Source organism: Equus quagga, chromosome 20 (assembly GCF_021613505.1).
Source record: "Equus quagga isolate Etosha38 chromosome 20, UCLA_HA_Equagga_1.0, whole genome shotgun sequence".
NCBI classification, from domain to species: Eukaryota; Metazoa; Chordata; class Mammalia; order Perissodactyla; family Equidae; genus Equus; species Equus quagga.
In genome coordinates, this window is record NC_060286.1 from 45,313,646 (window position 1) to 45,339,445 (window position 25,800).

The following is a 25,800-nucleotide window of genomic DNA, read 5'->3' on the forward strand; positions in this document are numbered from 1 at the left end:
GTCTGGCTCAGTCCACCTGCCCGGCTCCCTGAGGTCCTGGCTCTCTCCTCGGTGTTCTTGTCTCTCCCCCCTGCCCCGTGGAGCAACTCAGAGTTCCTGTGGAAGGGGACTCGGGCTCCTCCCCAGGAGGCCCTCTGGCTGAACGTGGACCCTCCCCAGGTGGTGCCGCCCCCACGCTCCAGGGCTCCTCCCGCGGCCATGGGCGCAGGCCCTCTTCCCAGCAGTCTACTCAGGTGGCCGTGAACTGAGTGACCATTAGGGGCACACCCGGAAGCTTCCTTGCTGGTGGACGATGGCCCCGGGGCCTCCAGGCCTTGGGGCAGATGCTCCCAAGGATCTGAAACCAGGCGTCTCCTCCCATGTCCTGGAGCCTGGCACCATGGGTTCGCATGCAGGCCTGTCCCTGCCCAGACATACACGGGAAGGCTGGTCCCGCCACCTCCTCCCTGGTGACTGACACACTGACCTGTGGCCGTCCTGGTGAGGGATGCTCGGCCCCAAGGCCTCAGCGTCCACACAGGTCCGGCAGCTCTTAGTGGCTGCTGTGGCTGGGCCTGTGGTAATCCATTAGCCCCGCTTGGTTACAGCTGCTGTCCACTCGATTGTCCACTGGGGGTCAGGGGGCAGGATGCAGCCTGCAGTGGCTCCAAGGCCCAAGGGCGAGGTAGGGGTAGAGGTGGCCACGAGGTCACAGGGCAGTAGGTCAGCGTTTGGCGAGGTCAGAAGCAGAGGAGCAGGTCTGCACAGAAGCTGAGCAGCATGACCTGAGGGACCCGGATGCTGTCTGGGGTCTGGGGCGGCCCTGGACGTCTGCCCAGGAGGAACGGCCCTAGACCCCTCGCCCGATCATGTTCCTGTAGTCGGGGACGATCGTCCGCTTCAGCTCCACCACCGAGGAGAAGATCCACTTCACCTGCAGCGGGCGGGCCAGGGGTGAGCGTGGCCTGGACCCAACTCCGGCCTCCGCCAGGGCCTGCCTTCCCTGCACCCGGGACACATGACGGTGGGGGGTCGAGGGGAGGATGACATGGGGACATGGTGGGGACAGCGAGGGGACAGGGAGGACACAGCGATGGGAAAGTGTTAGGACAGCGATGTCTTAGAGAGCCGTCAGCGAGGGAACAGTGAGGCGACATCAAAGGGACAATGATGTCGTGGCAAAAGGACAGTGATGAGACAATGAGGGGACAGTTGTGGACAGTGAGAAGACAGTGAGGGGAGAGTGAGGAGACAGTGTGGCGATATAAGTGGACAGTGATGGAACAATGAGGAGGCAGGGAGGGGACAGTGACAGACAGCAAAGAGACAGTGAGGAGATAGTGATGGGGTACTAATGGGACAGTTTGGGGAGAGTGATGAGGCAGCAAGGGGACGATGTGGGAACAGTGTGGGACAGTGTGAAAACATGGTGGGGACACTGGGGGGACAGCATGGTGACAGCGAATGGACGATGTGGGGACGGCCTGGCCCACCTTGAAGAGGGTGACGGTGGCGCTGTAGCACACGCTGAGCAGGAAGAGCGTGATGAAGATGGAAATGGTGGTCCACAGCCCGTCCAGCTCCCCGTCCTGGGTCTCGGCACAGCTCTCATCCAGGGCCAATTCTGGACAGGGAGGGGGTGGTCAGTGCTGTGCCTGCCCAAGGGGGCTGGGCAGGGCCAGTGGGTCCTTGGGGGGGTGATTCTGTCTGTGGCAGAGTGGGCGGGGCAGGTGGGGTCCCTCAGCTGGGCTGGGCCAGCGGGTCCTGAGGTCAGTCTCTGGGCACCAAGCTCAACCCCTCTGTCCTCCAGCTGGGACCCCAAGTCTTGGCCAGTCACCCCTGACCCAGGTCTCAGCCAGGCCAGTGGGGTACCAACGGTCTCCTCTGTTCTGCTCTGCGCTGGGCCCTCTGGGAGAAGGTGCTGAGCCCTGCAGATGGAGGCTCAGGCCCTGCCTCCTCTCTCCTGGGGACCAGGCCCAAGGGCGGGAGGGTCAGCAGAGCCTGTGGCCCACTGGGCCTCTGCCCCAGGGAAGGGCCAAGACAGGATTGGATGTGTCCCTAGTGCATGAGCCGTGGGAGTGCTGGGGACAGCTGGGTGTGGGGGTTTTCTGAGTGTTAGGGTGTGGGTTTGTGCCCTGGAGAAGTGTAGGGCTGGTTTTCGGAGTTGGTCAGTGTGGTCAGTGTGAGGAGGAGCACTGGGCAGCCCGTGGGGTGTGGGAGGGGATGGGGGCCAGCTGGTGTCCAGGCTGAGGGTTCAGGAGAGCGGGCTCCGTGCTCTGTTGGGCATGTGCAGATTGCCCTTGTGTGAGGCCCCAGTGTGTAAGGCCAGGTCTGTGTGCGTGCCTGTGCGTGTGCACATGTGTGTATGTGTGTGGAGCTGGTGTGTGGGCTGGCACTGCTCAGGGAGAGGGGCTTGTTTTCAATGGGTCCAGGCTCAGTGTCCACATTGCCATCAGGGACGGTCCCTGTCCAGGCACTCAAGGCCTCCTGATTCTGCCCCTTGGGGACCAGGAGTGAGTGTCCCCACGAGTGGACAGGCCTGGCCCCAGGCAGGACAAGGTCAGGCAGAGCCCCCTCACCTGAGGGAGGGTGGGGGCCTGATCTTGGAGTGCCCGAGGGCAAAGGAGGGCCTGTCCCCACACCAAGGGCCTGCAAGCCTCTCGTGCGGGCCAGAGCCACCCGGCAGACCTCTCGAGTGACCCAGTGGACAGGGATCCTGGGGTACAAGGATGGGCTATGGTCCCCCAGCTCTGGCTCCTACAGAGGAGGGATGCCCTCATGTGCATTTCCCTGATGGGCTCTGGAGGGGCTTCTCCTGTTCCCTGGCCACACTCCAGCCCCAAGCTGCTGCTGCCGGAGGGCGGCCCAGAGGACCTGCCGCCTCTGGTGAGGCTACTCCCTGCTTGGCAGCCCTTCCAGCACTTCTGGGTGGCCTGCACAGGTTCGCACGCTTTGAGTCTGGCCTCAGTGGGACCCACTCTCACCTAATAGTGACAATGTGGCCTCAGAGTCCAGCTGCCCTGCAGGCAGGCCGGACCAAGCGCTGGAGCTCTGCCTCAGAAAGAACCACGACCGCGTCGCAGGGTCCCAGGGCCATGCTGGGTGCTTTATTTCATGCTGGGTGCCCAGGAGGTATGTACACAGGGGTGGGGGCTCAGGTGTCCTTGCTGGACCCTGAGAGCCGGCGGGGAAGAAGGGATGGCTCGCCGGGTGCCGGGCGTGTGGCTCATTTACCCAGAGAGTGGGAGATGTTCTCCTGTGTATAGTGATTTTCTACAGCCTCGTGCATCACCCCACACGTGAATGACTCTCCCTGCTTCCACCTGCTTGTCTCCACGGAGAGCTTGCTGTACAGGAAGTAGGACCCGTCGCCGTCCTGCTGGGCTGGGGTGGTGCTGTACTTGCCCTCTGGCTCTGGATGCTCATTGCTCTGCCACTCGACATCGATTTCAGGTGGGTAGAAGTCCTTGACCAGGCAGGTCACGCTGACCGTGTTCTTGGCCAGCTCGTCTGGGTGTGGGGCCAGGACGTACACCTGCGGCACCCGGGGCTGCCCTGTGGGGACAGGGGTCAGCACAGACAGTGACTCTGTGGCTGGCCCCGTGGTACCCTCCCCGTGCCCAAATGTGCTGTCCTCACCTTTGGCCTTGGAGGTGGTCCTCTCGACGGGGGCTGGGAGGGCTTGGTTGGTGACGCTACACTTGAACTCCTTTCCGGACAGCCAGTCCTGGTGCTGGATGGGGAGGACGCTGACTACACGGTAGGTGCTGTTGAACTGCTCCTCCTTTGGCTCCGTTGTGGCTGTGTGCGTCTCCACCCCATCCACAAACCAGGTGAACTGGACATCGGGGTCGTCATGACCCAAATCCACCACCACACAGGTGACCTCGGGCTTTCGGGAAATCTTGAGGACGTCCTTCGGTTTTGGGGGGAAGATGAAGACCGAAGGCCCTCCCGGGAGCTCAGGAGCTGGTGGGGGAGACATGGCGATGGGGGTCAGCACCTGGGTGGGCCTCCTCTTGGCCCCTTGTCCCCCATGGGCCACGCCTGTGCTTGGGCCACCTCCTGGGGGTGGAGGCCGAGGCCCGGCTGACTCACCTGGGCATGTGGAGAAGGGGGAGCCTTTTACGACTGCAGAGAGAACAGAGAGGTGTTACTGAGGATGGATGGAGGCGGCCTTGGGGTGAGCTAACGTCAGGGCCAGGTTTTGGCAGGTCTGAGACCAACGCCCACCTCTGTGACCCGAGGGGCTGGTTCTGGGCTGTCCAGCCTGCCTGTGCTCTGGGCATGGCAGAAACACCCAGAGGACCCCTCCCTTTGCTCGGGAGGCCTCCCCTGCTGCCCTGGGGTCCAGGCAGGAGGGCGGAGCCCGGCCTGTCTTGCAGGGAATGCCCTCCCTGCGGCCCCTCCTCTCACCGATTTGCTTGTCCACCTTGGTGCTGCTGGCCGGGTGGGCTACGTTGCAGATGTAGGTCTGGTTCAAGCTGCTCCTAGGCACAGCCATCATGCTGCTGAGGGAGTGGTGAGCCGAGTTGCTCAGGTCCAACGGAAAGGTGTATATGTCGTCTTTCAGGGGATTACAGTTCCAGGACACAGTCACTGGCTCTGGGAAGTAGTTGGAGACCAGGCAGCCCACGGGCACCTTGGGGTCAGGTGTGTTCCCACAGATGGTCAGCGGGAAGACGTCTGGGGCCTTAGGGGGCTCTGCAAGAGAGGAGGCGTGTGACACTGGGGTCTCACCCTGTGAGAGTCCGGGCAGGGCGTCAGGTGCCCAGGCCTGGAACACTGCTGAGCCCAGCGCCCACGTACATCGAGAAAGTGTGCAGACTAGATGCCCCGCGTGACTCCCTGTCTCCCAAGGCTGGTGCGTCTGCAGCCACAGGCTCTGGACTGGTCACCCAGTCAGTACTGGATGCCCACCTGTATTAGAGCCCCCTGGGGCCCCTGCCCCTTGTCCCTGCTCAGGCCTCTTGCAGGTGGCCCGTCTGACTGAGCCCTCTGTCTGAGCCCTGACTGGAGGCCCCTCTCCTCGCCGGGTTCTGCTGGTCCCCCAACCCGCTGCCCTGTGGCCCCAGCCTGGCCCTGCCTGGTGCAGCGGCCCCTCCTCAGGTGTGGTGGGCCTCTGCTCTGCATGCCTGTGTCAGCTCCTGGCCCTCAGCCTGGAGCCCTTGTCACGGCCTGTCTCTGCTGGCCAGGCCCTGTGTCTTCTGAGTAGGCTCTGTAGCCACAGCACCTGGGGTCCTCTTCCCTGACCCTCCCCTGAATCCCAACCCTGCCCTGTACCCCGTCTCTGCCCTGGACCCTCTCCCTGCCCATGACTGTGTCTGTGCTCTTGTCCTGTCCCTGCCCCGGACTCTGTCCTCACCCTGGACCCTGTCCCTGACCTTGAGCTTGTCCCCACACTGGATTCCGTCCCTGTCCAGGACCCCATTTCTGTTCTAGACACTGTCTGTGCTCTTGTCCCTATTCCTGCCCTAGAAACTTTTCCTGCCCTGGAGTGCATCTCTGCCATGGACTCTCTCCCTGCTCTGGATCTTCTCCCTTCCCTGGATCCCGTCCCCTCCCTGGACCCCACCCCTGTCCTGGACCCTGTCCCTGGGAGTCTCCTTGTCCCCCTCCCCTCCCATCCCTGTGGGCCCCCAGCCCAGCCTCCGGCGTCTGCCTCTGGGCCCCCTCCCCCCTCAGGTCCTCCTGGCCCGGCTTCCTGAGCTCACCTCCGGCCCCTCCCTGCCAGTGCCACCTGCCCTCCGCCCTCCCTGCTCTTGGGCCTGTCCAGCTCCTTGCTCACTGCAGAACCCTCCTCCAGCCGTGGTCCTTCCCCAGCACAGCCGGCCCCTGGGCGCAGGCGGGAGCCGTGCACTGCCCTCGGCGCTCCTCTCCTCTCGGTGCCAGCCTCCCCAGGCCCCCGTGTGGGCCAGGGTGCAGCCTCCACCCCCAACAGCCAGGCCCGGCCTGTCCCCTCCTCCCCTGAGTCCTGTCTGCTCAGCCCCAGGGCCCTGCCAGGCCTCTCCTCACGCTGGTAGCCTGGGCTCAGGGCCCAAATGGGCCCCTTACTCTTCCATGCACTGAGCCCACTGCCCTGTGCCACCCCACTCTGAGTCCGCATGTCTACCTGTCCTGTCCCACGTCCCAACGAGCCCCCGGAATGGGGCTGGTGTCCCCAGACCCATCTGGTCCCCTCAGGGATGCTCCAAGCCTCTTCAGCCCCAGACACCTTCCATCCCAGGCACCCCCCCGCCCCCGCAGGTAGTCACCACGCACCCAGCCCCTCAACCAGCTCACACTCTCCTCTGGGCACAGGGAGCCTCACCAGAGCCTCAGGAGCCTCCAGCTGTCCCTGTTCCTTGTACCTACCGAGCTCCTGCCTCTGCAGGGCCCTGTTTAGCTCAGGCCATCTGTCCCTGGTCCCCGGAGCTTCTGGACAGAACCCTCTGCCTACGGCCCTCCCACCTACCCTGCTCACTGGTAGCTGCTCTGCCTGCACTCCCAGAACTTCTGGGCAGCCCCCTGCCCCTCCTGCCCTCCCACCGGCCCCTTGCTCACCTGTAGCTGCTCTGCCTGCTCCCCTGGAGCTCCTGGGCAGCCCCTACCCCTCCTGCCCTCCCACCTGCTGTGGTTCACTTATAGCTGCTCTGTCTGCTCCTATCCTGGAGATCCTCGACAACCCCCTGCCCGTCCTGCCCTCCCACCTGCCTCTGCTCACCTGTAGTTGCTCTGCCTCCTCCTCTAGAGCTCCTGGGTAGCTCCCTGCCCTGCCAGCCCCTCAGCCGCCCACTCACCAGTAGTTCATCTCCCTGTTCCCTGGAACTCCTGGGCCCTCCTCGGCCCCTCCTGCCCTCCCACCTGCCCTGGCTCACCTATAGCTGCTCTGCCAGCTTCCATGAGCTCCTGGGCAGCCCCCTGCCCCTCCAGCCCTCCCACCTGCCTCTGCTCAGCTGTAGCTGCTCTGCCTGCTCCCCCAGAGCTCCTGGCCTGCCCCCTGCCCCTCCAGCCCTCCCACCTGCCCCTGCTCACCTGTAGCTGCCCTGCCTGCTCCCCCAGAGCTCCTGGCCTGCCCCCTGCCCCTCCAGCCCTCCCACCTGCCCCTGCTCACCTGTAGCTGCTCTGCCTGCTCCCCTGGAGCTCCTGCGCAGCCCCCTGCCCCTCCATCCCTCCCACCGGCCCCTTGCTCACCTATAGCTGCTCTGCCAGCTTCCATGAGCTCCTGGGCAGCCCCCTGCCCCTCCAGCCCTCCCACCTGCCCCTGCTCACCTGTAGCTGCCCTGCCTGCTCCCCCAGAGCTCCTGGCCTGCCCCCTGCCCCTCCAGCCCTCCCACCTGCCCCTGCTCACCTGTAGCTGCTCTGCCTGCTCCCCTGGAGCTCCTGCGCAGCCCCCTGCCCCTCCAGCCCTCCCACCGGCCCCTTGCTCACCTATAGCTGCTCTGCCAGCTTCCATGAGCTCCTGGGCAGCCCCCTGCCCCTCCAGCCCTCCCACCTGCCCTGGCTCACCTATAGCTGCTCTGCCAGCTTCCGTGAGCTCCTGGGCAGCCCCCTGCCCCTCCAGCCCTCCCACCTGCCCCTGCTCAGTTGTAGCTGCTCTGCCTGCTCCCCCAGAGCTCCTGACCTGCCCCCTTCCCCTCCAGCACTCCCACCTGCCCCTGCTCACCTGTAGCTGCTTTCTCTGCCCCGACCCCAGAGCTCCTGGGCTGCCCCCTACCCCTCTAGCCCTTCCAGCCCCCTGCTTACATGCCGAGCTCTGCTCTCCACACCCATGGAGCTCCTGGGCTGTGCCCTGCCCCTCCTTGTCTCCCATCCCCCTGTTCACCTGTAGTTGCTCTGCCTGCCCGCATGCATCTCTTGGTGTAGGCTCCTGTCCTTTTGTGCCCTCCCTCCTTCCCCTGCTCTTCGGTAGCTGTCCTTCCCGTTGTCCCTGGAACTCCAGCTCCACAGCACCCTTCTGCCCCTCCTGTCCTACGACCCCCTCCACACAGCTCAGGTCCCTGAGCTCAGCCCAGGGCTGCCTCTGCCCCTCCTGCATCTCCCAGTTCCCTCAGCCCAGGTTTGCCCTCCATCCTGGCCACACTCCTTTCCCAGCACTGGGCTTTGCCTCCTGGAGCCACAGGTGCCCACCCTTTCTCTGGCCAGCTCTCCCCTGGCAGAGCCCCCGCCTGCTGTGGTCCCCTCCTGGAGGAGCTCCTGGCCCCAGTCGGGCCTTGCCCTCTCGTCGCCCCTCACTGCCCTCAGAAACCCCATATGGAAGCCCCCTTGAGACCGTGCTCCCTCTACAGCTGGGGCAGCTGCCCTCGTCTCCCAGCTGCCAGCCCTGTAGCTCCGGTTCCTGGTTCGGACCCTCACTGCCTGTCTCCCGATGCCTGCCTGTAGCCGCTGAGCTCCTGCCCAGCCCTGTGTGATCTGAGATCTGAGCCCTGGGAGTCCCCACTGGCCCCTCGGGCTCTGCTCCCGGCTCACCTGCTGCCCTCGGTCCCAGTCGTAGCCCAGGACCCTGCGACTGCCCCCTCAGGCCCTGCCCTGGGGCTCGAGCCAGCTCCTAGGCCTGGACAGGACCCTTAGGCCACCTGGAGGTCCTCTTCCTCCCCTGCTCTGAGCCAGCCCCCTCTCTGTGCTCAAACCCATCTGTGCATCCTGGCGTCCGTGCTGCAGCAGCTCAGCTCCTGGCTGGTCCTGCCCTCAGCACTGCCGGCCAAGCGCAGCCCTCAGGCTTCTGGCCTCCAGGCCATCATGTTCCTTGAAGGCTCTGGGTCTTCCCGCCCAGTCAGCGTCTATAGCCTCTGGTGCGTCCAGCTCTTTTGGTGTAGATGTGCCCCGCTCATTACTCCCTGGTGCCTGCGTCCGGTTGGCACCGTGGCCTGTGGGCAGCCTGCCCTCCCCCGTGCTGGCTCAGCTGCTTGAGTCCCTTGGAGTCATCCCTGGGTGCCTGGGCTCCCCACAGCTCTGCAGCCGTTTCCACTGCCCCGACTCCACTCCCTTCTGCCTGCTCCGTGGGGACCCCACTCACCGAGGGTGGGGGCTGTGGAGGTGGCTCCGGTGCAGCCCAGCCAGGGCCTCAGAGGAGCTCCCTCCACACCCCTGCTCTGGCTCCGGGCACATGTGGCTCCTCGGGGCCCCGGGCTTGTTGCCCTCTGCCCTGCTTCCTAGGAGTTGGTAGCTGGGTCCTGGAGGTGGGAACGCCCTCTCCACGACCCTGCAAAGACTAAGAACGGGATTGAAACCAGGGGGCACCGCTTGCTTCCTGAAGTTCCCTTTTCTTCTGGGTGGTTTCTGTCTTAGAGAGCCTGGGGGGAGTACAGACGAGGCCAATGCTGCCTCAGGTGGGTGCGTGGGAGTCGGGCGGTGGCGCTCGGGACCAGGGGAGAGCGCAGGAAGCCTGAGCTCGTGTGCCTCTCTTCACTCTCTCCCTCCCACAGGGATTGTGCCCTTGGCTCCACCAAAGGCTGGGGCACCTGGACCTCTCACCTGAACCCTCTGGTCCCCACACCCCAGAGACACCTCCCCTTGCCCCGCTTAGTGTGCAGTGTGGACACAGGCTGACCTGCTCACCACCCGCAGCCCAGCCCAGGGCCTCATCCTGTCCCCCCGCCACGACGGCCCCCCGAGTAGAAAGCTGTCTTCCTCTGGGTCCCTGCCTCTTCCCTCCATCCCTCTCTGGCTCCACCCGTGGCCGGATCTCTGACTCAAGGGTGGTAGCACCCAGGATCCAAGGTAAGCTATTCTCCCAGCCACAGCTGTCTTCTGGGGACAGACAGAAGTTATGTGCAAGGACAGAGTCCACGGTGGTCACTGGGGCCCAAAGGTCTCCTCTGTCTGAGAGACAGCGTGCTGTCCCTCCTGTGCGTGGGCCAGGACCCAGCTTCCGTGTGTGTGTGAATGCGGATCATCAGTGTCTCATGACTTGCAGTCCCGCGGCTCACCCAAGGCCCTGCGTGCACCCCTGGGCTGTCCCGTATCTTCCATGTTAGGCCTTGGATCGAGGACCCCATGGGTCACTGTGGTCCCCACCCCAGAATTGTCAGGGGCCAGGAAGGTGAATGGTGGGGTGCCGGGCATGGCTCCTTCCAAGTGGCTGGTGGGCAGGGGCTTGTGCTGTGGCTCCTTAGTTGGGCCGAGAGCAGACTTCAAGGCTCTAGGAAGTGAACCTTCTAGGAGGTGCCCTCAGATGTAGAAGGGGAGTCGACCCTCCCACTCGTTGCTATTTGCAGCACCCTTTGGTCTCGGGTCTCCCCAGAGCCACCCATGTCCCCCAGTGGTCTCCTCCGGGTCCCTCTGCCTCCCCTACTGTCAGATCCTCACTTTCCAGAGTTAGGGTTTCTCAGAGCAGCGCCCACGTCCAGGTGCCATATCCTGTCTGGTGGTTCATGGGTGTGCTGTGGGCCACCCCACAGAGAGTGGCCTCTGCAGCTCCTCCGCTGGTTTGCTCCTGCGTTGGTGGTCTTCAGGCAGTGCCGGGCTCTATGGGTGTGTGGGCGGGGGCGCTCCTCTCTGCTCCACTCGCATCAGCGAGGGGCTGGAAGGCTCCACCTGGAGTCCAGCGCCGGGGCTGGGTGGGCGCCCATGTTCCTTCTGTCTCTGTGATCTTTGTGGGGATTCCTCATGCTGAGTGGTGCCCAGGCCTGACTCCCAGGAGGAGCCCTGTCTCCTTAGGTCCTGCTCTCACTGACCCAGCAGTAGTCCCTCAGTGTCCCTGTCCCCATGGAGGCCGTCACATAGGTACCGTGGGGTCTGGTGAGGGGAGTGAACCTCTGCATGGGGCAGGGCCAGGTGATGGAGGAGCCTGTGGTCCTGGGAATGTTGCTGTGGACACCCAGAAAATGCCATCGGCTGCAGCCTTGGTGAAAGGAGTGCCCTCTGGTCCCTCCAGGGATGAATTCATGATAATCCACTGCACACTCCCGGCTGCTCTGGCCCGGCCTCTTCTCCTCAGTGCCAACATAGCTCTGCTATCTCTCCCACTTAAGGCAGCCCAACCTTGAGTTCATGACATGGACAACTGGTCACCAGCTTTGCAAGCTGTGAGCATCCTTGTGGTTGCCTAAGAAGCACGTTCACCTCCATAATTTCTGGTCAGGAAATTTGATGCAGTAATCCATAGTCAATGTATAAATCCAAATTGGGGAGAGTTTATTATATGAGCCAATTTAAGTACAGCATAGCCCAGGAGAACGACCTTCCCCATGGAAGGAAGCACTCCGGAGAAGCCGGGTGTGCAGCGTGGTTATATATTGTCTTGGAACAAGGGACATACCTCACGTATTACAGGAACATCCCTTTTACTACAGTCACAAGATGCTTTCCCAGCACGGCAGGTCAGTGGTCACCAGATGAGCGCAGAAGGTCAGTCAGGAATGCTTAGTTTCTGGGAAGAAATGATTATCTATAAAGAAATGCTGATATTGGGGGGCATGTTTTTAAGAGCATTGTTCTTAAGGGACACGTTGTCAAATAAGTGATGCTAAGCATCCTTTATGAATATCCTTGCATGTATATTGCTATTAATATAAGTGTTTTAGAAATTACATGAATTTTTTGAAAAAATTTCTGCTATGTCCTGGGCTAATGCTATCACTTGTAATTTTAGTCATTATCTGAACCCTGCTACCTTGCCTCCAGCACTATGACTCAGCATGTGAGTGTAAGCACAGTTATTTAATAAATATTTCTGGCTGTAAATGTGTAAGGAGAAAACGACCATGCTGTATTTTGTTATCTAATTTGGTTTACAGATGGCTCTTACTTAGAGGATGAGCAGGGACATTACCAGGCTGGACATCCTGTACAACCTCAAGAATGCCCACTACTTTCCATTATCTCTGCTAAACCAGTAAAGGATTTCCTTCTACAGCCTGAAGAAATCGCAGAAGAAGAGAAACAAACATGCAAAGAGAGAATTTTTACAGGACCATGCAGATGTGCTTTGGGCCCGATAAAAAAATCCATAGTGCCTATTGGAGCACAATTGCCACTGCTCCAGCATCTACATCAATTAGCCATGGGGCACCTGAAAAGATGATTTCATGGGGAAAACAATACTTTTGGAAACTTTCTCCCACTGTGGCTCATAAAGCCATGCTCGTTGTGCAATGTACACAGAGCATAATCCAGGGACACCACTTCCTGGGTCACAAAGCCTCTTTCCCCTTCCTAAGGGACCCTCTGAGGTATGGCCATTGGACTTTGTTCAGATGCCACCATCTCCAGGATGTAAATGTCTTAGTGATGATCTGTGTGTTCTCACATCGGGTCGGGGCTTTTCCTTGTAGAAGAGCAACGGCTTTAACAGTAGATAAATTATTATTGCAAAGTATAGCTCCTGTTTGGGGAATTCCTACCGAGTTACACAGTGACCAGGGAACCCGTGTCACCAGACAAATAATGAAATCTATTCGCGATATTTGGCCCAATAATGCAACATTTTAACTGAAGGCACAATCAAAACTCAAATGGCAAAGTTTTCAGAAACATTTCATCTCTCATGGCCAAAAGCTCTTCCGCTGGAGCTCCTCAACCTTAGATTTACACACTTTGGGAAACATCGGCTGCCTCCTTTTGAAACAATAACAGGATGATCTATGCAATTAGAAGAGGGAATGTATGAACCAACTTTGCTCAAGGGAGATATCTTGCATTATTGTCAAGGTCTCATTCAGACACCTAAAAGAAATGAAAGGTTGGTAGTTGACTCCTTTCACAGTGGGAGACGAAGCTCCCAGGAGATGAAGATCTTAAGGATCATGGGCTACAACCTGGAGGTTTTCTTTATTGGAAAAGACACCTGATGAAAGACCTTTTGCAACCCGGGTGGAAAGGACCACACCAGGTACTCTTAACCAATCCATGCACTACAAAATTAAGATGCATAGACTCATGGATTCACAGTTCTCATTTTAAACAAAGGGCTTCTCCAGCTGCGTGGGTGTCAGTTCCTATCTCTGACACCCGACTTCAGGTGACCAAGACAAATGTCTCCAAACCAGGATGAAAAGAAGACGCATATTTGCAGAGAGCTGTTGCAAGACTCTAGACCAGGTCTGTGTTCCCAACTTTACGTCTCCTCATTTAGATCTTCATAATGCTCAAACGCTATGTAATCGCTGCAATATTCAATTTCTAGGTTGCTTTACATTTTTACCTACGATAATACTTTACTTTCCCTCCCAATTCTATAAGATGGATTCGAACTTAATTACAAAACCTTTAATTAACCACAAAAATGTCATTTAAGGTTTTCCTGTTGTGCATTTGTTTTTTCAGTCCGCATCTGAATGGGCCTCTGATGGCAATATCTTTTTACAATGGGCACATTCCTTTGCTACACACAAAATCTGTCCAGTTGTTGGATATGTGGCCAACTGCTCCCTTCTAGTGCCTCTGGGTTACCGTGGTGGGTTTCTCTCTTTCAAGCTATGATTGAAAAGCCTTAAAGCAGATCATTATGAGGGAAAGATCTAGTCCAGTGTTCGCAGTTTATCCAACATTACTAATTTTGATCCTGAAACATGGCCGATAGCCCAAACTACTAATGATACAGGGCATGGCTACTCTTCTTCTGTTACTCAGACCATCCAATTATCCCAATAATTTGCAAGTAAACAAAAAAACCCCAGAGATTATGGTGAGAATTATGAGAAGTTTTACACAAAAATAGGGTGAATATGCCCCAAGTCATGTCAGAATACTATCATACATAAAGAAACTGAATGCTTTGAAACAGACTGGTCTCAATGGCCAGGCGTTCCTTGGGTGGCTCCTAATGGAACTCGATGGTTGTGTGGAACAAACCTCTGGTCTTGGCTCCTGCCTGGATGGCTAGGACACTGCACTCTGGACTTTGCTTGGAGGCAGGGAAGGACTGACCCTGAGCTAACGCCTGTTGCCAATGTTCCTTGCATTAAGGCCAGAAGGGCTCATTCAGAGGTTCACTGGCATGACCGCTTAGCCACTATATTTGTTCCTTCCTTGGGACTAGAAGATGTCATATCACATATAGAGGCTCCGACTAAATTTATTCAACAACCCCTTTATGATAGTCAGGCAGGAATACCCTTATTAAATACTCAAATGTCTTTAGTGAGAAAGGCTGTCCTTCCCATTAGAATGGCCTTAGATAGTCTAACAGCATCCCAAGGTGGGACATGTGAAGTCATTCAAACTGAATGCTGTGTTTTTAGACCTGATGAGTTTTCTAATATATCGTCTCTGCTGAAGGCCCAGGGTCCTGCTGAAAATTTGCAGTTACTTTCATGTCAAAAGAAAGACTTCATTTAGGATTTGGGTTTTGGGAAAGCTTGTCAAAAATATCAAAAGGTTTAAAAATACTTGGTCAAATAGGAACATATGTCACTGTGAAACAATCCTTAGTTATCCATTTAACCATGGTGACAATTAAAGATTTTCAGGCAAATACAGAAAATTAAGTAAATTTAAGAAAAACTTTAGCTGCTGTGATTAAAGACCTGACAGAAACAATGCAGGAAACTCCTCTTGATAAGACATAAAGTCCTTTCCCTTCTGGCACACTGCTCAAAAGTAAAGAAAAACCTTTCACAACCTCTTTATGAAGAGCAGAGCAGAAGCCCAAGAAAATTATTCTGTTAAGAGAAAGAAAACCAAATTCTAATTTTTGCACCAGCTTACTTTTGAAATTAAAACTTATTTACTTAGTTAAATTCATTTTAATCTTAGCCAAATTGACAAAGCACAAACTCTCTGCCCATGCCTCTTTTCCCACAAACCTTCTATAACTTTGTTTTTACTTTGAGAATTTTCCCCATGCCTTCTTTCCTCCTTCCCAGTACTTTAGGACAAATTTATCTTTCTTAAGAAAACAAACAAAAATATCTCTATTCCTTATATCTCCTTTGCTGAAAACATACACCTTTCTTTCCCTAATTTTTTATTCTGGCATCCTGTGTATTGGCAGACCCACAAATACTGTCTAGTAACATGTGCTTTCTTGTAGAAAATTTCTGTGTGGCACAAATCATTTTGTGAGTAAACCCAAGCATTTTTCTAGTTTCTCTGAAATAAGAACCCAAAGGTAGATAAATGTATATTTAGTAATTAGTCTAATATCTTTTATTATGTGGAAATGATCTAGTTACTCAATAAATTTTATCATTTAGTTTAGCAAAATTCTAAGTCTTCAAGCTACCAAAGGTTTTGAAGTTATTTTAGGTACATACACCAAAACACATAATTACTGTTAAAATGTTCACTTAAAAATTCATATTTTTCAAGACTATTTAGCTTACTTGTTCCTAATAATTATATTTAAATTGCCTACAAAACTTCATGAGACACTAGGCAAAGTCAGCTATTCTAAGTATTTTTTTGCTGACAAATTTTGTAAGAAGGACAACATGTCAGTATCATACTTAATGATGAAAACTCTGGAAATGTTTATTTAAATAAAACCAAAAAACTTAAATAAGACTTCATTTACCAAAGATTGTTTTATATCAGATTAAGTCGAAAGATGTTTGGGTTAGTTTCCATGACATATATATCAGCACTTACTTTAAGCTAATCAATCAGAGCTTTTATATAAATTATACCATCTGGAAATAAAATTATCACACATAGATAACATATATATAGACACACATACACAGAGACTCCACAGCTATTTTACAAAATTATTCCTGTAAGTCAGGTACAGTAAGGCAAAATTCACCAGTTACAGAAAAGTAACGAATCCAAATTTTGTTTTCAGCTTTTTCTACTAATATTTGTGGAGAAGACACTTAAGATGGCAGCTGTTGGGATCCCATGGGCCCCTGTTTGTTCCGAAGACTGGTTCAATGTAGATTCCAGCTGGCGTCCTGTTGGTTTTTCTGAAATTCTGCTGACTACATCAAGAATTGTTGACGCAAATAATAAATAATCAATCTATAAATAAAATTGGGGTGAATTAATTATATGAGCCAATCTGAAGTCTATATAGCCTGGGAGAATGACCTTCACCTAGGAGAGAAGCATTCCGAAGAAGTGAGGTGTACAGAGTGGTTGTATAACATCCTGGCCCAAGGGACATACATTACATAGGACAGGGATACTCTTTGTCTACAGTCACAAGGTTTTTTGCTAGTACAGCAGGTGAGTGGTCAGGAGATGAGCACAGTAGGTCAGTAATGAATCTGTAGTTTCTTGGAAGAAATGCTTCCCTATAAAGAAATGCTGATACGGGTTGTGAGGCATGCATTGCTATCTTTAAGTGTTTACTTTAAGTTAATCAACTAGAGCTCTTTTAGAAATTGTACCATCCGGAGGTAAAACTATCACATATATATAACACATATATAGACACAGATACACAAAGATTTGATAGATACTGTTTTACAATTACTGCTGTGAATCAGGTACAGTAATACAAAGCTCACTAGTTATGAAAGAATAATTGAATCCAAATTTTGTTTTAAGATTTTTCTAGAAATATATTGTGGAGAAGACACTTAAGATGATAGATATTGGGCAAAAGCACTTCTATAGCTATTTTTCTCTTGATTTTCCTTTTTTCTTCTTCCGTCTTAGGAATTGGTGATGGACTTGATAACAGTTCCTGGTGAGTTTACAAGCTTTTCAAGATAAAGGAAATTGGTGGAATCTGAACTGCCTCTAGAGCTGCATTTCCAGTTTTGCAAAGATTTGTAAGTTAAGGACAGTTGCTCTTAATTCCTCAGAATTTGGGTTGTAACTTAAATGACATTATAGGTTTATCTACCTGTCCAAGTATGTCACCCTTAATTTGCTTCTCTCCCTCTGGGTGCTTAGTTTTATTTTGACTTAGGGAAGAATGTTTGTAAAAAAAATTCCTATCAGGCTCTGAGTGTCAGCTTCCAGTTGGGCCAAATTTCGCATGATAAGTGGCCAAATCCTTTCAAATATCTTATCAGGTTTCAGCCAAGACAAACAGTAACTATTCTTGGCAGTATTGAACAACTCCATTAATCTTTAATGTAGAGGTTGGTGTCAAGATGGCAGTGTAGGCAGACTCTGAACTCACCTCCTCCCATGAACACAACCAAGCTACAACTATTTTTGGAACAATTACCCTGAGAGAGAAGTGAAAACTGGATAAAAAGAACCCCTGCAACAAGGGTCAGTCCTGACTGAGGCAGAAGAGGCAGAAATTCCTTCTGGAGAGGAAAAGGCCACCTTCATGAGCCATGCAGCTTCACAGCCGGGTTGGAGTAACCCTAAGGTGTGCAACCTTCTCTGGAGGAGTTGGGTACTTGAATGGGGTGTGCTACCACTATAAGCATCCTTCAGATTCAGCACAACTGAAATGGCTCTCATAATATCTGGCTTAGCTGGCTGTTAACTACAATGTGGAATACCTCAGAAAAGCTGTCAGACATAAGTGTAAAAAAGCTGCCCTTAAAGGGCCCACACACAAGTTCGCCAGCTTTGGAACAACCTAAAATCACCAGAAAGAAAGGTGCACAGTCCTTTGGTGAAAAGAGACTCACTTGATAGGCTCTGGGTGCATCTTGGTGAGAGGTGAGACCTCTCCAGGGACTGAGACATTGGTGGCAGCAATTATTGTGACCTAGTACAGGTGTGCTGACATACAAGCTGGCAGACTGCGTTGGAGTTCTTCCCTGGGCCTGTTAGCCCAGAGGTCTGCCACACCCATTAGAGTGCTGATTTAGACCAGTTCACCCAGGGTAGGCTGCCCATACTAGGGACTGGCCCCACCCAACAGCAAGCCCTTGGGCAACTTTTCAACCTGCATAGACTAGGTGCCTGGGTTCACTGTAGGCAGGCAAGTGGTTCCATTCTGCAGGGCAGGGCATGTGTGAGGAGCATTGGGGTTAGTGAGGCATTGGGTGGAGTGTGTGAGGGCCTCTGTAGTGAGGTGACTGGGTCCAGTCCAGGGGGTTGGGATGTGTGCACGAGCCAGGACTGTGTTGACAGTGTGTGTGGACCTGTGGGCTGTGGGGCTTATGAGAAACAGAAGACCTGTGCTTCACAAACAGCCACATAGGAGACTGGCCCCACCTTCCAAAACCTGAAACAAGTGGGTGCTCCCATACCTGGGGCCAGTCCTAAGAGAGCTCAAAACAGTCTTGCAGGCCAGAGGCCTACAGCAATTGTAAGCTCCTGAGCCTAGGAACCAGCCACACTGGGAACCTACTCACTTAGAAAAACTGCAACAGGAACACGCTATTAGACCTTGCAGCTAACTGTGATGGGGCTCCCCAAACCTGACAAAGTGACTGAAGGATCCATAGCAGCCATACACAGTTGGGAGTTACAACCAGCCAGCCAGGGGGACAGACTAGACTCTCTGGGCACCTGCAGCAAGAGCAACACTGCCACCATAGAAGGACACATGCAGCGCACACAGCGGTCGCTCCTGGAACATTTGGGACTGGTGATGAGAGGGAAGCACACTGCTTGGCCTCAAAAGGCATCTCATACATAAGGCCACTTCTCCTAGATCAGGAGACATAGCTGACCCACCTAATACATAGATATAAGCACAGAGAAAGAGACAAAATGAAGAGGCAAAGGAATATCTTCCAAGCAAGGGAACAGGACAAAACCCTAGAAAAAGAACTAAATAAAGCAGAAATAAATAATCTACTTGACAAAGAGTTCAAACAAAAAGTCATAAAGATGCTCAATGATCTTGGGAGAAGATTATGTGAACACAGAGAGAATGTCAACAAAGAATTGGAAAATATAAAAAAGAACCAATCAGAAATGAAGAATACAATATTGGAAATGAAAAATTCACCTAGGGGAACTCAATAGCAGAGTAGATGACACAGAAGAATGGATCAGCAAGCTGGATGAAAGACTAGAGGAAATCACCTAAGCTGAACAGATAAAAGAAAAAAGAGTGAAAAAGAACGAGAACAGTATAAGGGACCTCTGGGACAACATCAAACACACTAACATTCTAATTATAGTGTCCCAGAAGGAGAAGAGAGAAACAAAGGGGCAGAGAATCTATTTGAAGAAATAATAGCTGAAAACTTTCCTAACCTAAGGAAGGAAAGAGACATCTAAGTACAGGAAGCACAGAGAACACCAAACAAGATAAACCTAAAGAGGCCCACACCAAGACGCATTGTAGTTAAAATGTCCAAAATTAAAGATAAAGAGAGAATCCTAAAAGCCACAAGAGAAAGGCAACAACTGACATACAAAGGAAACCACATAAGGCTGTCAGCTGACACCTTGTAGGCTAGAAGGGAGTGGCACAATGTATTTAAAGTGCTGAAAGGAAAAAACCCACAGCCAAGAATACTCTACCCGGCAAGGTTATCACTCAGAATGGAAGGAGAGATAAAGAGTTTCCCAGACAAGCAAAAATTAAAGGAGTTTATCACCAAGAAATCAGTTTTACAGGAAATGCTAAAGGGACTTATTTAAGTTAGAAAGAGAAGAACACAAATAGGAATAAGAAAATTAAAAAAAAAAAAGACAATAAAACCACTGCTAAAGGCCAAAATACAATAAAGGAAGCAGATAAACCTCCTATGAAGATAATATGGAGGTCAAAAAACAAAAATACTAAAATTACCTATTTCAATGATAAGAAGGTAATGGATACACACACACAAAATAAGAGGTTAGATATGATATGAAAAGCATAAAATGTGGGAGGAGGGGAGTAAAAGAGTAGAGTTTTAAGTGAGAGGTCAAACTAAAGAGACCATCAACCCAATATAGATTGCTATATACATAGATTATTATATATGAACCTCATGGTAATCACAAATCAGAAACCTATAATAAATACACAAAAAATTAAGAGAAAAGAACCCAAACACAATACTGAAGAAAGCCACCAAACCACAAGGGAAGAAGAAAGGAACAGAGAAGAACTACTAAAACACCCAGAAAGAAAAGTAACAAAATGACAATAAGTACATATTTATCAATAGCCACTTTAAATGTCAATGGACTTAATGTTCCAATCCAAAGACATAGGGTGGCCAATTAGTTAAAAAAACAAGACCTATATATTTGCTGCATACAAGTGACACACTTCAGAACTAAAGATACTCACAAACTGCAAGTGAAGGGATGAAAAAAGATACTCCATGCAAATGACAAAGAAGAGAAAGCTGGGGTAGCAATAGTCATATCAGATGAAATAGACTTTAAAACAAAAACTGCTTCAAGAGACAAAGAAAGGCACTACATAATGATAAAGGGAACAATCCAACAAGAGGATATAACACCTGTAAATATCTATGCTCCCAACATAGGAACACCTAAATATATAAAGCAATTATTAACAGACATAAAAGGAGAAATAGACAGTGACACAATAATAGCAGGGGGCTTTAACACTCCACTTACACCAATGGATAGATCACCCAAACAGAAGATCAATAAGGAAACATTGGCCTTAAATGACACACTTGACCAGATGGACTTAGTAGATATATATAGAACATTCCATCCAAAAACCACAGAATATACACTCTTTTCAAATACATATGGAACATTCTCCAGGACTGATCACAGATTAGGCCACAAAACAAGTCTCAATAAATTTAAGAAGATTGAAATAATACCAAGCATCTTTTCTCACCACAAAGGTATGAAACTAGAAATCAACTATAGGAAGAAAAGCAGAAAAGCCACAAATAGGTGGAGATTAAACAAAATTCTACTGAACAAGGATTGGGCCAATGAAGAAATCAAAGGAGAAATAAAAAATTACCTAGAGACAAATGAAAATGAAAATATGACATGCCAAAATCTGTAGGATACAGCAAAAGTGGTTCTAAGAGGGAAGTGTATAGCAATTCTGACCTACCTCAACTAACAAGAAATGTCCCAAATAAACAATCTAACAGTGCACCTAAAGGAACTGGAAAAAGAAGAACAGACAAAGCCCAAAATCAGTAGAAGGAAGGAAATAATAAAAATCAGAGCAGAAATAAATGAAATGGAGAATAAAAAAACACTAGAAAAAAAATCAATGAAACCAAGAGCTGGTTCTTTGAAGAGATAAACAAAATTGACAAACCTTTAGCTAGACTCACCAAGAAAAAACGAGAGAAGTCTCAAATAAATAAAATCAGAAGTGAAAGAGGAGAAATTACAATGGACACCTCAGAAATACAGAGGATTTTAAGAGAATACTATGAAAATCTATATGCCAACAAATTGGATAATCTAGAAGAAACGGAAAATTCTTAGAAATGTACAACCTTCCAAAACTGAATGAAGAAGAAATATAGAATTTGAATAGACCAATCACCAGTAAGCAGATTGAAACAGCAATCAAAAACCTCCCAAAAAATAAAAGTCCAGGACCAGAGGGCTTCCCTGGTGAATTCTACCAAACATTCAAAGAAGACTTAATACCCATCCTTCTCAAACTCTTCCAAAAAACTGAAGAGGAGGGGAGGCTCCCCAACTCCTTCTGCGAAGCCAACATCATCCTGATACCAAAGCCAGACAAGGACAACACAAAAAAAGAAAATTACAGGCCAATATCAAAACACAATGCCCACTTTCACCACTCTTATTTAACATAGTACTGAAAGTCTTAGCCAGAGCAATCAGGCAAGAAAAAGGAATAAAAGGGATCCAAACTGGAAAAGAAGAAGTAAAATTGTCACTATTTGCAGGTGATATGATTATACATCAAGAAAATCCTAAAGAATCCATGAAAAAACTTTTAGAAATAATAAATGAATACAACCAAGTTGCAAGATACACAATCAACATACAAAAATCAGTTGTGTTTTTATACACTAAAATGAAGTAGCAGAAAAAGAAATTAAGAATACAATCCCATTTACAATTAAAACAAAAAGAATATAATATCTAGGAATAAACTTAACCAAAGAGGTGAAAGATATATGCACTGAAAACTATAAAACATTGTTTAAAGAAATTGAAGAACACACAAAGAAATGGAAAGCTATTCCATGCTCTTGGATTGGAAGAATTAACATAGTTAAAATGTCCATGCTTCCTAAGCAATCTACAGATTCAATGTACCCCTATCAAAGTTTCAACAACATTTTTACAGAAATAGAACAAAGAATCCTAAAATTTATATGGAACAACAAAAGACCCCGAATAGCCAGAGGAATCTTGAGAAAAAAGAACAAAGTTGGAGGTATCACACTCCCTAATTGCAAAATATACTACAAAGTTATAGTAACCAAAATGGCATGGTACTGCACAAAAACAGAAACATAGATCAATGGAACAGAATTGAGAGCCCAGAAATAAACCCACGCATCTATGGACAGTTAATTTTCGACAAGGGAGCCAAGAACATACAATGGAGAAAGGAAAGTCTCTTCCATAAATGGTGTTGGGAAAACTGGACAGCCACACACAAAAGAATGAAAGTAGACCATTATCTTACACCATACACAAAAATTAACTCAAAATGGATTAAAGACTTGAGTGTAAGACCTCAAACCATTAAACTTCTAGAAGAAAACATAGGCAGTACATTCTTTAACATCAGTCCGAGCAGCATATTTTCAAGTACCATGTCTACCAGGGAAGGGAAACAATGGAAAAAATAAACAAATGGGACTACATCAAACTAAAAAGGTTCTGCACAGCAAAGGAAACCATAAACAAGACAAAAGACAACCTAACAATTAGGACAAGATATTAGCAAACCATATATATCTGATAAGTGGTTAATCTCCAAAATATACAAAGAACTCATACATCTCAACAACAAAAAACTAACAACCCAATTAAAAAATGGGCAAAAGATCTGAACAGACATTTCTCGGAAGAAGATATACAGATGGCCAACAGGCACATGAAGGAATATTCAGCAGCGTTAACTATCAGGGAAATGCAAAGCAAAACTGCAATGAGATATCACCTCACTCTGGTCAGAATGGCTATAATTAACAAGACAGGAAACAACAAGTGTTGGAGAGGATGTGGAGAGAAGGGAACTCTCATACACTGCTGATGGGAGTGCAAACTGGTGCAGCCACTATGGAAAACAGTATGGTGATTGCTCAGAAAATTAAGAACAGATCTACCATATAATCCAGCTATCCCACTGCTGGGTATTTATCCAAAGAACATGAAAACAAGAATGCGTAAAGATACCTGCACCCCTATGTTCATTGCAGCATTATTCACAATAGCTAAGACTTGGAAGGAACGTAGGTGCCCATCAAGGGACTAATGGATAAAGAAAGTGTCGTATATGTACACAATGGAATACTACTCAGCCACAAGAAATGATGAAATACAGCCATTTGTGACAACATGGATGGACCTTGAGGGTATTATGCTAAGTGAAATAAGTCAGAGGGAGAAAGTCAAATACCACATGATCTCACTCATAAGTGGAAGATAAAAACAATTACAAACAATCACATAGAGACAGAGATTGGATTGGTGGTTACCAGAGGGGAAGGGGGAGGGGGGAGGACGAAAGGGGTGATCAGGCACACGTGTGGTGATGGATTGTGATTAGTCTTTGGATGGTGAACATGATGTAGTGTACACAGGAATCAAAATATAATGATGCACACCCGTAACTTATATAATGTTATAAACCAATGTTACCACAATAAAAAAATTTTAAAAAATGCCCCCAAAACGCAAAAACCTTAATGTAGCAGTTTCCCAGAAAATCTCTGTGTCTTATTAACTCTTGGAGGGGCTCATATTGGGCCCTCCTTTGAAGGTAGATTATGGGGGTGTCTGTAAAGCCATGACCTAAGAAGCTTTTTCTTTTGAAGATTTCCATGAGCGAACATCCATTGCTAGTCTCCCTATTTTTCTCCCTTTTGTTTCTCCCCAAGCCCCAGAACAGAGTCGTGCATCCCCGCTGCAAGTCATTCTGGTTCTTCTACGTGGGATGCTGCCACAGAATGGCTTGATGAGTGGTGCTTACGTCTGCGCCCAGGATCTGAACCAGGGAACCCTGGGCTGCCAATGTGAGTGCACTAACCTGGCCAGAGGGCCAGATGGCCCGCCCCAAGCTTATTTTTTTTAGCTTTTTGGATCAAACTTTCAAGAAGGTTATTTTGGAATTTTGACATCTTTGCTTTAAAGAGCACTTTTTAAATGATCTTATCTAATTGGAACGTTCCTTTTGATGGCCAATGTAATTCCCCTGAGGCTGGTGGCGGTTTGCTGGGACCCTAAGCTACAAATGGAGTGCATCCTGTATTTCTGTCCCACCATCTCTGACCTCAAAATGGGGTGCAAACGCTTATTTGTCTGGCCATAATTTGGGACCCTCACTGACGATGATCAAGACAAGCCCTCAGGATCAAAAAAAGGTTAGTAAGATTTTGCTGTTCTTTGTAAATATTTATGGCTTCTAGAACCTTAATTTTTGAGCAATGGTGCCAGAAGGTGACACGCTTAACTCTTTAAAGATTAAAGATTTCTCTGTTCCATGGCTCTTAAACCCAACGCAAAAAAGGACAAGTTTTAGAAGCTCAAGAAGCTCCAACATGGCCATTGTAATTTTAAATTATCCCGAGTTATCTGGCCAGCCATTTACAGTTATTCCTATTTTGTTAAGCACTTAACCAGCGTCAGTACAAAGCCAGCCGGAGTTCCAAGGGGAGGCTGCCCATTTGGGAATTCGTTGGCTTTTAGAAGCGTGACTTCCATTTTAATTTTAGTTCTGTTTTACTGTAAAGTCTGAACACGTTCCAGGGACAGTGTGGTGGCTCAGAAATGAGCTGTTTGCGAGTGTCGCTTCTAAAATGATATTGAACACCCTCTTACGTGCCTTAATTTCTTCTCCCGTACTCTAAACCTGCTGTGGGTGCTTGGAGCGTCGGACAAGCAACGCTTACGTGCGCACCCCTGGAGGAGCCTTGGATTAATTAATGTGAACGATCACAACGGAGTTCCTTGTGGGACGGCGACGTGGCAGGAGGATTGATCCTCTGACACTGCCATTAGGTTCTCAGTCCCCTGAGAACAACTTTTGCTGGAAGGAGCTGGTGTCCCTTCTTTTCGGAGCTGAACAAGTTCAGACTCTGATTTCTCTATCAAACAGTTTTTTGAGGCTTTGTAGAGGTAATTCTTTATTAAATTCAATTTAAAGCCAAATTAAAAAGGTCAGCCTGCCCCATTCACTCCAAAGTCCCCCTAGGCTGCCCGGGCCGAGGACATTCTCCCTAGGTTTCTCTTTCCTAGGAAATGAACTGATACCCCTTGTAAGAGACCTAGTCCTAAGACTGAAAGAACTCACTTAAAATTCTGGACGATTGACTTAAAATAAGGAGGGCTGGGTTTCAGGAGAACTCACCAGGGTCACCTGAAGAATGCAGTGAAGCTAGGTGGGGGGTGTGGTAGAATGGGCCCCTGCTTGTACCAAACACAGGTGCAAAGTAGATTCCAGGTGGTCTCATGAGGGATTCTCTGAAATCCTGCTGAATACACCAAGAAATGTCAATGCAAAGTATCCGTAATCAATCTATAAATCAAATTGGTATGAGTTTATTATATGAGCCAGTTTTGAGGTCTATATCCCGGAAAGGGACCATCCCCAATGAAGGAAGTGTTCTGAAGAATCAGGGTGTACAGAACAGTTATATACCATGCTGGAACAAGGGACATACATCACATCCGACAGGAATATCCCTCATACTACAGTCACGAGACGCTTTCCTAGCACAGCAGGTCTGTGGTCACAAGACGAGCACAGTAGGTCAGAAATGAATCCTTGGATTCTGGAAAGAAATGTTTCTCTTTAAAGAAATGCTGCTATGGGGCTGAGGCGTACATCCCTGACTTTAAGGGCATCATTCTTGGCTTTGGGTGATTGACCATGTTTATGGCAGACGGACAATGCATGCTCAACAGGTCACGTCAGGCCTTTCTGGAAAAACA

At 50.0% G+C, this 25,800-nt stretch overlaps 1 gene segment (V, D, J or C); it reads right to left on the reverse strand.

Annotated features, from left to right (window-relative positions):
• Positions 1-3,056: 3,056 nt before the first annotated feature.
• The window catches only part of LOC124230800 (immunoglobulin heavy constant gamma 4-like), a 28,776-nt gene continuing 6,032 nt past the window's right edge, over positions 3,057-25,800 (reverse strand). Inside the window, 4 exon segments of the C gene segment in view lie at positions 3,057-3,534; positions 3,619-3,948; positions 4,078-4,110; positions 4,396-4,767. Of these exon segments, the coding sequence occupies positions 3,206-3,534; positions 3,619-3,948; positions 4,078-4,110; positions 4,396-4,767 (1,064 nt within the window).